The sequence below is a fragment of the Aplidium turbinatum genome, chromosome 1, assembly GCF_918807975.1.
Source record: "Aplidium turbinatum chromosome 1, kaAplTurb1.1, whole genome shotgun sequence".
In the NCBI taxonomy this organism is placed as follows: domain Eukaryota; kingdom Metazoa; phylum Chordata; class Ascidiacea; order Aplousobranchia; family Polyclinidae; genus Aplidium; species Aplidium turbinatum.
In genome coordinates this window covers 19,048,391-19,062,181 of record NC_137472.1, presented here as the reverse complement: position 1 = coordinate 19,062,181, position 13,791 = coordinate 19,048,391, and the positions used below count along the sequence as shown (strand labels likewise).

General features: G+C 37.0%; 1 protein-coding gene and 1 pseudogene across 2 annotated transcripts; both read left to right on the top strand.

Annotated features, from left to right (window-relative positions):
• The first annotated feature begins 41 nt into the window (after positions 1–41).
• On the top strand, positions 42–9,466 carry LOC145771121 (uncharacterized). Of its 2 annotated transcripts, XM_082582864.1 has the most exons (9): positions 42–517; positions 775–894; positions 1,391–1,513; positions 4,536–4,705; positions 5,384–5,516; positions 5,778–5,915; positions 6,489–6,575; positions 6,937–7,102; positions 8,345–9,466. In XM_082582864.1, the coding sequence occupies exons 2-9, from the start codon at positions 841–843 to the stop codon at positions 8,497–8,499; spliced, it is 1,026 nt and encodes a 341-aa protein (XP_082438990.1). In that variant the 5' UTR covers positions 42–517; positions 775–840; the 3' UTR covers positions 8,500–9,466. The 2 variants fall into 2 exon arrangements, with proteins under 2 accessions (XP_082438990.1, XP_082438985.1); XM_082582859.1 differs by having other exon boundaries at positions 42–894.
• Positions 9,467–9,666: 200 nt separating this feature from the next.
• LOC145784978 (U6 spliceosomal RNA) lies at positions 9,667–9,754 on the top strand (annotated as a pseudogene).
• Positions 9,755–13,791: the final 4,037 nt, after the last annotated feature.

Genomic DNA, 13,791 nt, shown 5'->3' with positions numbered 1-13,791 from the left:
AGTGCTCTGCTTTTTGGTGTTTACAAGGTAGTGATCCTTAGTGACTTGCAGAAGCAAGGGATGTGAAGCTTATAACTGATAGGATATAAACTGGTCAAATTGGGTTGTTCTGAGAAGTCTGTTTTTATTGAGCTTTCGTACTTCTTTGCGGATGTGGACATCTGCTAGTTTAAAAGTAGCATGCTATGCCAAAAGAGTGGCGCTACTTACTACTGCAGTCGATAAAAAGTACATAACGCGCTACCGCTAGGCAAACCAAAAGTAGTGCATGCTACTTTTATCTTAAATTGATAGCCTACTCGAAAGCTCTATTTACGTATTATACATTGTAAAGTCAAAATGACCTTGAAAATGAATTTTATCACCCTTCAGTAGGCTACCACATTCATTTACACTTCCAGTTGAATGTTGTTATGGAAACAAGTTATAGATGAAATTTTATTTTTGTGCTCTTGTGTTTCATCAAAAAACTTTATTATATTGTATTCTGGTCCAGTACATATGGTGCTACAGAGAGGTGATTCATTTTTTTTAAAAGTGATTTATTTTTTTACATTAAATAGGAAAGTAGCAAATGCAATACTGAAGTCAAAGTAGCGCCTCTCTATTCTCTGCTACAGTAACATTGAATTAAATGGCATTATCACTACTGTATTAAAATTGTAGTGACGCTATGCATACAGCTATCGCTACTAAACAATAGTGTTCTAGGAGTGGCGCTACAAACGTAATGTGCTACTGCCCACCTCTACTTGTTTGTAGTTTTACTTGCAGGCTGCAGCTCATCATCATTTTACTGGTCCAGTCTAAGTCAGTTTTGTCTAAAACCAATTTGTGATAATGTCCAACCTCAATCATTCTTTACTACTGCATCAAAGAGACACGTTTTTACAGGTAGGCTGTTTTTTAACTTCAATTTCTTCACTTCGTTCTTAACTTTATTCAAGCAACCATGCATTACATTTATTTGTTTACTTTAAATTCTTAGAAATGATTTTTTGGATTAGTTTGTTTTGTGTTTTAGCTTGTACCATAACTGAAAACCACAACAAAATACAATTTCACCTGTTTTTTGTAGAAGGGAGCGTTCTTCCTAGCTATCAGCGCAAGGCTGAGTACTCACTAGCACAGCGAGCAATTGCCAATCGTTAACCATAACGGTGTAGCTTCCACGCCAACCATTCAGACCATCCAACCAACTAGCGGTATAGGCTATGTTTCTAGGCAGCCGATTATAACAAGAATTGACAGCGGTAGACATTGTGTTTCACCCATGAAGCTGGGATCATCAGTATCACACCACTAATTCTGCCACAGACTACCGACCACCACCTTTACCAGTTAGTTCAACCTTGATCCTTATAGTTGTATAAATAGTGTCATTTTTCAGGTCATTGAAGAGTTGCGTTACTTTCGAAAAGCAAATAAATCCCTTGAAGAAAGGTTAGAAACGATGGAACTAGATCATATGAAGCTAGAAAATAATTTGGAAGACGTTGTGTTAAAGTTGCAGGTATCACAAACCTATTGCTATTACTTCCTTGGGGTCCCTGTTTGAAAAGCTGTGAACCCACCCAGCCATGTGAGCATCATCTCAGGCGCCCCTGAAACCCACTAGTAGGTCCTTAAGTTTAGTTATGTTGCTTAAAAATAGGACATAAAAGCGTTTAGGGCCTCAAGCACTTTCAATGCATGTGGGAAAAAAATTTACATATATATATTATTTTAGCAAAGAGTAAACAAGTCTTAAGATTTTCTAAAAGTAAATAATTAATAGGCTATGCCGACAATGCAGTAAGCAAATCTAGAAAAAGTTTAGAAAGGGTCAGTGTTTTAACAAAGCAACATTTAAAAAATAAATGGAAAATGCAAAATTTAATCACCAAAAAGGTGAAAGAGGGTATGGGGGACTGGAGGGGCTTGCCTCCAGGTATTTTTGAAAATTATACATATAGTTTTGTTTTGGTTACTTTTTGGGCATTTTTAGGAGCAATAGTTTTTTTTCATCAAGATGCACACTTTGTATGTAATCAAATTAAAATTGGATTGATGTACTAGAAGTTTTGGTTTAAACTTTTAAAAGTTAGTAATAATTTAAAAGTAATAATGTGTTTCTTGAAACTTTGTATAGACCAGTGTGGTGTAGCCTTTCAGCAGGCTAGAACTTTGAAAATCTATTTGAGATGTCCCCATCTTCACCGGTAGCATTTTTACGGCACATTTAACTTGTAACTTATCTCGTTTACCACTGAAATTTGTCATATTAATTATCATACAGTATTATTCAACTACTAGGCTATTTGAAAGAACAGTGTTTACTTCAATTATTGCATCATTTTGTTGATTATTTTTAGACACAACAAACTTTAGACTCCCTCAACCCACTGTTAAAACTATGCATGCCCAACAGTGACGGCTCGTGTAAAGGTGCTGTGACGCTGCAGCACTACCTACTTTTTGCCTCGTTTGTCCCAATATAAGACATGTACCAAACGACGGGCAAACGTCGTGATTTTTCATTATTTTTATTAATTTGTTTAGATTTGTCGATCTTTTCAAAATTTTTCGCTTTGTTGACTAGAAACACCTTGTATGGTATTATGAATGGGCTCCTAGGCAGAGGTGGGTTGCCAACTGGAGGTTTTAAAAGCAGTAAATACAGCCTTGCATGATGTAAGGTATTGAATATTGAGTTTTTGCAGCAGCTTTTTTGTTTATTAAACAGACTAAAATGAGTGGGTCCCCCGTCCAGGGGGAGGCAATTAACACGGCTTATTAATACACACATAGGCCTCGAAATAGGGTGGGCCGGGTGGGCGGCACCCGACCTGCCGTGAAACTAGGGTGGGCACTGGGAAAAATATGTTTCGTCCACCCTGTTTTCATGACACTTATGAAGTGTTATTCGTTACAATTATTTCTGTTTTTGTTAAACGCTGAATTATCCAACCAACTGCAGCGCAACTTCTTGTTTTACGCTATGTCTCTGGCTAGGTATCCGACAGAACAAAGCAATTCCGCAACAACGCTGCGTTGAAAAAAAGGCGTTTGGGCACGATTTGACATCAAGCCAATACGCTGTAAAACCGCCGAACCCATCTCTCTCTCTCTCTCTCTCTCTCTCTCTCTTGGGACGTCGCACGTTGAAAACCTGTCTAGAGCAGAAAGCCAAGACAATTAGAATCCGCGTGGCCTAGCTTTTCGTGATAATCGAAATTGCGCTGACAAGGGTGTCTGTACTTGAAACGCTAAATCGGATGCGCGCATTCACCGCACTCCTCTCTTCTAAAAGCACATGTCGTACGTTTCCTCTATCTACATATTGAATATCGTCGCGGTTAGAAACGAAAATCAGCATCTGCAAACCATTTTCAGTACTCACTGCATTGTTGTTGCTACTGCAACTGCCACAGCCGACAATTCCTGGTGAGAGAAAGCCACGTTTGATCTTTTCTCCGAATGGTCTCACTTTCGTTACGTCGCAATCAAACTTCAGTTCCGTGTCAGTGTAAGAGAATATGAATATGACATCATAATGAACATGACAATAAAATAACCGATACAAACTAAACACGTACGTCGTACGGTACTGAAACAATCGCTTTTTACAAGTCTTTTCTCACAAACATGTTGCTGGGTATAAATTGGGGCACCGCGCGATGTTGTCATTTCATTATTGAAAAGTTAAACATGAAGCAAAGTCAAACATCTGTTTGCGCATTCTTAAAACCAGCTTTCAAAAGGTCTAAAGTTGTGAGAAAGACTAACCATTGCGAATTTGCAAACATACACATTCAATGAAATCTGTTGGAAAACCCTCGCCCACCCAGAATTCCTCTCTTCTAAGAAAAAATCGACGCCTATGAATACACAAGTAAAAACTTGTCAAGTCAATTTTCTATTTTTTGTGTGGTAAAAATACACTGCTTATTTTTGTTCTGTTAAATTTTTTCCATTGAAACGAAGTATGTGCAAGATACTGGTCATCAACAACTTCTTTAGATTGATGAACCATGGCCACCTAAAGATACGGCCTGATTTGTCACATTTTGCAGAGATTTCCAGGTTTTTCTAACTTTGGGCGAACGTTTAAATAATTTTTTCTAAAAATTAGATTTTTACGCTTTCTTTATTCTTTTCCCCAGATGACACAATAGGTTTTAACATCCTCACATGTTGAAAAACAAAGAAAATTTGATTTTGTAGATTTTAGTCAGACTGTTAATTTTCAATAACAGTCTGACTTTGCGTTTTTCAACTTACTTTTTCTCATTTGCTACTGCTTCCCCAAGGCAACAAAAAAGTTTTTTGTCATTAGGAAACCGCAAAGAGTAAAAACATCTCAAAAACTGTCAGTTAAGCACTAGCAGTGCTGTAATCAAAATCTGCAAAATGTGACAAATCAGGCCGCATCTCCAGGTGGCCATGGATGAACATATTGCACGCTGGTCGTGAAATGAAAACTGAAAACACAGTTTAAGGATTGCATCACGTTGCAGATGTCCAGTCTCTGAATAGCAGCTCTCTTTTTTCAGAAGTCTGACCACCGATGTGAAGATTTCGAGAAGAAGCTTGTTTCATACGAAAGCACAAGAAAGAATAACGAAGTAGAAGAGGAAAACAAGAAACTAAAAATTGCCCTTGAAGCCTCTGAAGAAACTATATCAGGATTGAAAAAGCACATTATCACATACAAAACTTCCATGTAAAAATTAAATAATTAACCTGTGACTACGCTGTGGGCGAGCGTTTCTTAGCCTTTGTCCCGCGGCGCATTGGAGCTTCATGGAAGGTGGCCAGGTGTGCCGCAAGAAAGTGCAAAAGTTATTCATAAAATCTGTATAACGTTTATAATTAAAGACAAATGGTTCATATTATTAATGCATGAAAACTAAAAGTGTGTGGCGGCTTCTCGTTGAGCATACAGTACTTTAAAGATAATATAACTGTAAGGCTTATTAAATAAAAACTTGCAAGCAATTGCTAGAAAAATGCCTCTGTGCCCAAACAAAATTGGGCTCGCTTCACTTCATTTTTAGAAGTGTACACTGTACAGGTGCGCCCTAAAGTAGAAGAGGTTAGGAAACACTGTTGTGGGCTCTCAATCTTTAATAATGTTGATTGCGTGAAAGCTTCTACAGTTGAATCCAGTTCATTGCATACTCAAAGGTTAACGCCTTTTTATGCGTTTATCCTAATTATAAACTGGAGTTGCTCCCATTTCATTTTTTCGTTTTTTAAAAGCGGACTGTTAACCTGATCGCTTGACACTATTGTACAGTTGTTATTGAAGCCCGGCGGATACTTTCCAAGAACCTAATTTCTTGAATGAAAAGTTGTGTCTTTTATCAACGCATATCTTTGTAACTTGTTTGTTTTCCAGAAATACTGTTGAAAAGAAGCTGAGCGAATGCGAACAGAAGCTTGTTGCTTCCCAACAGTCATCATCCTTGTTTAACGGCAAAATCGAACACATTCGATCCATATCCGACAATATAAACAAACAACTTGAACAGGTTGTGTTGTTGCAGAAATAGGGTCTACTGTCATTGCCCGTTTTGTGCATATTTTTTACAGTTGCGCTACGCACAAGCAACTTAAGAAAAGGGCGTTTTGGTTTCTTGAACATGCAGGGTGCTCGAATAATTTATTTTTTCCTTTACGCAACAGGAGTGAGATAGTCCACATTGGTAAAAATCAACTGCATTAATGGGTATTATTTCTAATTGGAGAGTTGCGTATCAATTGAGTTATTTATAATCTTCTTGCTTCATCAGACCAAGGAAGCACAATTGCGTTTAGAACGAAACCTGAAGATTGCTGCCAACGTAAACAAAGAATTTGTGAGCAACCAAGAACATCTCAAACGAGTCATCTTGCACCTCAGGCATGAAAAACAGGACTTAAGTCAACAGGTCAGCATGTCTATGGTATTTACTAATGTTAAAGTGGATGGGATTTCATGGATATCAAGATTAGAATCTTTGTGTCCACTTTGAGCTATATCAAGGCACAGACGGGTGCTTGACATGAGTATCGATGGGAGATCCTTTCGGTCGTCAGACAATCTCACCACTTTATGACAAAGCTGGCCTCAGTTATAATATTACTGTAGGCTACTGATAATGCTTAAAACCATTCTTAGTACCTCATAAATGTTCGAATAAAGCAAAAATTAAAATATTTTGAAAACCTATTTAATAAATCTCCTACGCTTGACAAGTCAGCCCACTGTTTTACATCATTTCGACTTGTATTTATTCATGGCAATACCAAGGGGCTAATATGGTGAGTCAGGCCCACAGAACTAACGCACTTAGCAGTATCATGTTTGGTTAAATGGTTAATTGCGCCAATCGTTGATCCTAATGGATTTATCCTCTTGCCAAGCATCGGAGAAGCAAAAAACGAAGCGAAGAATGTGACGTGTGGAAGCAATTGATGATGCTGATGATTTAATAAATAAACCAGTGCTGATGCTTTGACAGGTTGTGTCGTTAAACAGGCAACTGCTGTTGCAAGCAACTCAACTATCCAACAAAGATAGAGATGAGGAAATTATGCTGAAGAACAAGGTTTGCTCATTTTTAGAAGGTTCTTGCAAAAACACAATGCAGAATGAACACCAAGCATTGGAAGTGCAGCGTGAATCAGTGTGGTGGCTCAAACGTATAAGCGTTTATAATACTTTTAAACTTGGCAATCCATAAGCAGGTTTCATCAAGTATCTTTATATTACTATTAGTAGAATATAGTTTAACACCTTTGCAAATTTTCAATACGACACACTAGTTACTGCGTTAGCTTTGAGTGGTTTCCTTATTTGCTCATGCTTTAAGCTAGCTATAGCTCAACACTTTTGATACAAAAATAAGTTTCTAAGCTGCTTATTTAGCCATTAACATTCATCAAAATGACCTTAAGTTTGCGTTCCAGATTGACAAGTTAGAAGAAGACAACAACTCCTTATCCCAACAGCTTTCATTCCTGGAGGAGGAGATCAAGAGATGCAGGTTGAGAGAGGCTGAAGCACATGAATCCGTCAAGAACTTTCAACTCATGCTAGAGTCCAGTTCTACCCATCATCAATCAGTTGTTCATGGTAGAAACTTAAGCTACTAATTTGACTGACTGGTTTACCAAAAGTATTATAGCGTGGCGACCTTTGTACAAAGATAACCACTTGAACATGACAAAATTCTGCCACAGCCACTTAAACTTCAAACCCATCAACCAATTGTAGCTACGTTTTCCTTGACGTGAACAAGCCCGAAAAGCAGTAGATGAGTAGAAAGTAAATTAAGTGGACGTTTCGCGGTCTTCAACGTGACCTAACCGGTTCAACGTGACCTAACCGGTTCAACGTGACCTAACCGGTTAGGGAAGTAGTCGTTTCGATGACATTGGTTCGATTTCTACCCTTTTTTTTCTGTAATTACCAAAAAAAGTTCAAAGCAAGCACAACTCTCTAGCTGAGTGCTAGAAGAGTCACAATGACGGTGGCCACTTCCACGTCACGGACAATGTAGCTGCTGATTGAGGTTTTAGTGGCTGTGGCAGAATTTCTTCATGTTAAAGTGGCTACCGTGTACAACTGTACATTATACAATGTAGTCTACATAAACGTTGCCATTGCACACGCTGCATATCTATATCTTCTTTTTTTTTTCGAACTGTGGTCTAAATGTAGGCTGCGTTATATCTCTTTGAAATGCTAGTTATGAGAAGCTAACTGTCAAAATGTAATTATCACTGAATCATCACTTCAAACTTACTGGTTTCTCAAAAAAATGTCAAAACTATTACCATGTGTACTATAGTTGTATACCAGGTCACCATGTACTGCATGTAACCTACATTTAATCTTTTCTCAGATGTGTTGCAGACTTCATCGAATCAAACAACAACAAAAAACAGTGGTGTAAAGTAGAAAAGAAGGGGTCATTTAGGCTACTTTTACCTGTCATCATTTTTTGTTACAATTTTAAAAGCCAAAGAGCGCGACACTTTGCCTCCATCAAAATTTCACACACAGTAAAATTTCGAATATTCACATTAGCCTACTGTAGGACCTCCATCTATAGTTACCTCCACGACTAACAAAACAGGCTGCCGTAACTGTTTGATGTGCCACTGCCCACATTATGTTTTGTTCCTGCCGCATTGAACACACATTGTGTAATTCCATTTGAAGCTTCTCGAAAGTGTAACTGTGATACGTGCCGAATTATGTTGCTACATGGCGCAACTTTTTCTGGCATGATCTCAATGTTTTGTGGATTCATTTTCTTCAGTTTCTGTTGTGGCACAACAGTTAGGTTGATTTTCTTTTGAAATTCTGCAGGATTAAAGAAGAAGGTTGAATCGTGTTTGGCCGAAATCAAGAAGTTAAAAGAAAACTCACCAGTTCAAGATAACAATAAACCTGTGATGGATGATACCAGGGCTACTGATGAGGACACTTCTTCAGTTGTTGTCAACTCTGATTCCAATCAATAATGCCTGCATGGATGAGCTTAGCTTGGGCAACGAAAGCAATCATCGATCTGATGATTTAGTCAATGATTTAAATTGTTGGTCTATTGTTTATAGCCTCAGTCAAACGTGACAAACCAAACCAGAAAAGTTGATTAACAATTTCAATACCTAGTTTGTTTGTTTGGTAACAATCATTGCTTGGTTTCTTCAGGCGCGATCGCCTTTAGACTTTGCGACCGAGTCTTCTAGATTGCAATCTTAAAACTTGGTTGTTTAATTGGGCAATTCTTTGCAAGTTTTACAATAATTGTAACACTTGATCAATTATTATTGATTCAGGAAGTTTAACTCATTAATGGCAATTTAATGCTAATTTTGATACGAAAATATTATAAATCGTGCAGTAAACACTTGGCTAAAATACGTTCGATATTTTGTGTGAGTAGCCTATGGTATATAAAACTGATGTCTAGAAGACCATCTTCTTAGATGTTGGCTTTGGCCTTTGCGCCATTTAATATTTTTTTGTAATACTTAGTATTGTCAAAATAAAAGCTAGCAAGCCAATGAGCTTTTACATTGATTCAACGTCTGCAGAAATATGTAATGGATCTGATTTGCTGGCCGAGGGTGTGCTTTTGTTAATTTTGACTGACATGAGTTGCCCACTCCAACTGTTGTTGTTTAACACTTGGTTTAAAAACTAAGGTGAAAGATTCGTTCCTTCAAACAAGTTTTGGAATTCGACCAAGATTGTTTGAAAAAATGTGGCTTGAAATTCTGGGTTTGAATAAATTCAGTTGTAACTTTCTTTAAAACTGTACTAGCTAACTAAGTGCTGATTTACAACTGCAAAACGAACGTATTTTAATTTTCGTTTAGACTTTACAAGATTTAGCCACACCTCTCCATGTTTGTTTAAATGTTTATTTTCCGAATTAAACTCTCTATAAACTGACATTAAACGAATTACTCAATTAAGCTTAAAACATGGAGCTTGTTTGAAATCGTGAATCGTGACGACTTTTGCAGATGGTTCTATACAATCTTCGCAGGAACTTCATATTAATCGGATCATGTTCTTGTTTTTAAAAAAGAATGGTAAAAGCTGACAGCCAACTGTATAATTGCCACTATACCTTTAAGCCACCTTCCGGTTTATTTAAACTTACTTTACAACCGCTGGATGCCTTCTGCTTGAGACAAATTTTCAGGTTTTTAAGCATGGCCCCTGCGCAAGGATGACACGCAAAATCGTGAAGCGTTCCATATTTAAAAAAAAAAAAAAGTTCAAGGCAGGGTTGTCACGTCCGCTAGATGTTGCTAACATGTAATAAATCAGAAAAACCAGGCAAAAGGTTTGAAAGGAAATATAAACGTTGGTGTGGCAGGTTTGTTACAACAACAAGTATAAGTGACCAACTGACCATACCTCGAAGAAAATAACACATGCATTGATTGGGAAAGAATGTAATTTACTTCATGTCTGCCTGACGCGACCACAAATCTAAAAAATAAAGAAAAAAATGCACTCTAAGAGTAACAAATTACGGTACTGGCACTTGAAAGGTTTCGGAAAAAATGCTATTTCTGACTTGTTATTGTTAAACCATTGCAATTAACTTTATTCGAACAGAAAAAGTGGCTAGACCAAAAAGCAGATTTTCAAATACAGCAAGCACTTTACCTGAACCATCAGACCACATACAAACAGGATCAAGATATAGCCTATTAGCGTTTTTGCGGGATGAGTAGGCTATTGTTTTGGTCGGCAACAACTATATCATAAGTGCTAAATTTGAAATGATTTTCTTGACATATAGTGATTGATAAAAATATATTGCTCTATTTGGTTTCAAGTGCAATCAATTGCTTTACGTTGCAATCTTTTTGTTGAAATTAATCGACATCAATTTTTCATAGCTATTCATCAGATTAGGCTACATCAAAGGTGATACAATGTCGGCATGGTTTTGAAGTCGTTGTTTTTCACAGTCACACGGTTTTTGTTATTTTCTTTCTATCAAATCAAAGTGGTCTTTTTATAATTGAGCTCAACTTGAATTATTGTATTGATCGCTGCATACATTGGTTTTGACTTACGATGCTGTAGGTCTCCGAAGCAGCTAGCCTACAACTTATAACGTGATGAAGCATACACAAAATCCAATTCTGATGGGTTTTTTTTGCATATAATTTTCATGTGGCAGAATAGATTACCGTTTTCAAAAAGTTTTTCGTAAACGACTCCTTCCTGTAATAATATTTATTAAGAGGATTTGAACGACAGGAGGTAATGAACTGTTCCAAGCTACCCCGTCGAAAGTTTTTGCAATTTATCAAAATCTCTCGTTGTCAGCTGCTCAGTTTTATCAGATCAATGATAAGGCATTGATAAAGTTTTCAAACTGATACAAATGATATTATTTATGAGTGGGTGGTTATTTTCAACAAGATTTTGCGCTTGCAACAGGGGCAGAGTCTTCCGCAGTCGGTCTGCTTGTTTTTAGTTGACTAATTTGCCCTTATAAGTTATTGAACGTTACTGTTTGTTAAAACAAATTTTCAAAAATAAATTGCAAGCTTTTTTAATTGTTTAAGGGCATTTTGATTTTAATCGAACGTATTTTGACACGATTCAAAATTTTGATGCGCAGAGTTAGGTCGAGATCTTAAATAAATTTATGCCCACAATCCATCAACATGTTTCGGTTGCGCAACAATTTGGTGTTGTCTAACGAACAACAATTACGATAAACATGCACAAAGTGACAAAGATTAAGTTTAATTTCGCATTTTTGGTCGTGCGTAAATTTTATGAAGTTTTGAATGGAGCACTTTCCTAAACCTGCTTCTGTACAGTAGCCTACCCCATGGCCACCTGGAGATGCGGCCTGATTTGTCACATTTTGCAGATTTTGATTACAGCTACTGCCAGTGCTTGACTGACATTTTTTGAGATGTTTTTACTTTTTGCGGTTTCCTAATGACATAAAACTTTTTTGTTGCCTTGGGGAAGCAGTAGCAAATGAGAAAAAGTAAGTTGAAAAACGCTAAATCAGACTGTTATTGAAAATTAACAGTCTGACTAAAATCTTCGAAATAAAGTTTTCTTTGTTTTTCAACATGTGAGAATGTTAAAACCTATTGTGTCATCTGGGGAAAAGAATAAAGAAAGCGTCAAAATCTAATTTTTAGAAAAATTTATGTAAACGTTTGCCCAAAGTTAGAAAAACCTGAAAATTTCTGCAAAATGTGACAAATCAGGCCGTATCTTTAGGTGGCCATGCCTACCCCTACGGGCCTACAGTATAACAACCTATTTAGAATGCATCATTCTTACCTGCTCAATAAATCACAAAAATAAATTTTATATCGTATGCTGCAGCATAAAACTTTTCCAAAGAGGCACTGAAAATAGATTGGCTGTTCGAGTGTTCGTTTAAAGAAGCAACGAATCCTTAAAAATGATTTAATTCAAACGCGATAGCTATATGCCTATACGGGTGGTAAGATGTGTAATACAGTAACAGCAAAATCTATCGTTTTTGTATTGATTGAATCAATGTAAAAACGGCGGTTTTTGTTGTGTGTGGCATTCCTAAAAGCCTGCTTGAGAAAAGTATTGAAGTACTGTAAATCAAAAAACACATCTGTTTTAGCAAGTGTTTCGAGCTTGGCTTGTTGATTCATAACTTTTTAGAGCTTTAGGCCTACTATATGAAGATCACAAAACAATATTATGTGAATCATCATTGGTTATGCTCAACTGCAAGATCACTAATCTCCTAACCAAGGTAGGCTTTTATGAAGTTTTAAGCCAATACATGATCCCGTGTTATTCTGATGTTTGTGGTGACCGTATTTTAACCGTGGAAGTGCACTCTTCTGCTGCCATTGAAGCAAATAGCATATCTACATAAGAACTTAAACTTTAAGAAAATGAAAACTCATATCCGTTGCTTGAACCGTGATTAACGTTGAAACTCTTCGTATGTCGAAAAATATTTGCAACATACGCAAACACAGACTGTCATGCCTTTCAAATATTCTGTTGTTTTATAAGATGCCGTGAGGAAGCTTATTTTTGTCTGTTTTAACTGTAATTGAATATCACAATGTTTTTTCTGGTTCAATGCTTCTTAACGGGCCAATATCCACTCCATGAGCCATATGCATGTTTTTTTCGTTTTTCTAGTCGTAGCTTGTCAAGGTTGCTGGTTAAGGTCAGTACCAAAACAATTTCTCCCTGCTGGCTAATTACGATCGTCGGTAAAACAAGAGTAACAGAATACGCTGAGGTGCCTGAGGATCAAAATCAAAAATCTACAAATTTTTAAAACCTGAAGAGACGAAACTAACTTACATTAACAGCGTTAATATATATTTTGCACCTGTTGTTTAAGTTGCAGCCAAAATTACATAAGTAGGCTAAGACTAAATTTCAAAAGTAACTTGGTTCAAAATTGCTTTTCTTCTACCATCTTCACAGCAGTGGCACGATCAACTGTGTAGGAGTAGTGTTTTTAAACCGGAGTGGCATACGCAAGGGAAGGAGGATAATGTATTGTTCAAAATACAATGGATGCAAATTTTGCTTTTATTGTGTAGTATTTTTTAATAGCCTATAGCCAAAATACTGAATATCGATCAAAGCGGAATTTATATCACAAAATTTGCAATAAACAAGACAAAATGGCTATTTCTTATCTGTAAACTATTAGAAACGTCTGGCAACTCTCATCTGGACTGACGCGAAAAGCGGTTAAGTTTATTTTTACTCTTAGCCAAAACATAACGCTTCGTCAGAACGCCTCTATCAATGAAAACTGAAGTTTAGTAAACGCGAAGATGCAACGGCAGCGGTTCATCACTACAACGGAGTAAGGGAGGAATAGTGTGATACGAAAGTGATCGCAAACTGCAAACCTTTTGTCGTCCTACCAAGTTCAATTGACTTGTTTTTGTCGGCGAGAAGAAGAATGGTATAAACACAAATGGCAAATAGTTTGTACAACAAGGATGGCAGCGAAAGACCAAGTGCCCACATCGCTTGATTTTACACCGGATGGATCACCACACATTGTTTCCTTACATAGGTTTAGAAAATACATTACCAAACAGTTTAAGAAGACAAAAACTTTGGAAAACTGGGACACACCTTAGAAACATAAAGCCTCATGTTTTAATTATTGAAACCAGTATCCTAATTTCTTTCAGTATTAGCTCTATGCATGGTAGAACCTAATGGGTGAATCCAGTAAGTAGCCTTGGGGAGGATTTCAATAATACACAATGATGTGTCGGTCTACA

Bases quoted from the DNA above. Each gene is read 5' to 3' on its own strand.
- LOC145771121 (XM_082582864.1), top strand. From the start codon at position 841: ATGTCCAACCTCAATCATTCTTTACTACTGCATCAAAGAGACACGTTT. The intron at 5,517-5,777 runs GTTGTGTTGTTG...TTGCTTCATCAG, and splicing joins TAAACAAACAACTTGAACAG to ACCAAGGAAGCACAATTGCG. The intron at 6,576-6,936 runs GTTTGCTCATTT...TTTGCGTTCCAG, and splicing joins AAATTATGCTGAAGAACAAG to ATTGACAAGTTAGAAGAAGA.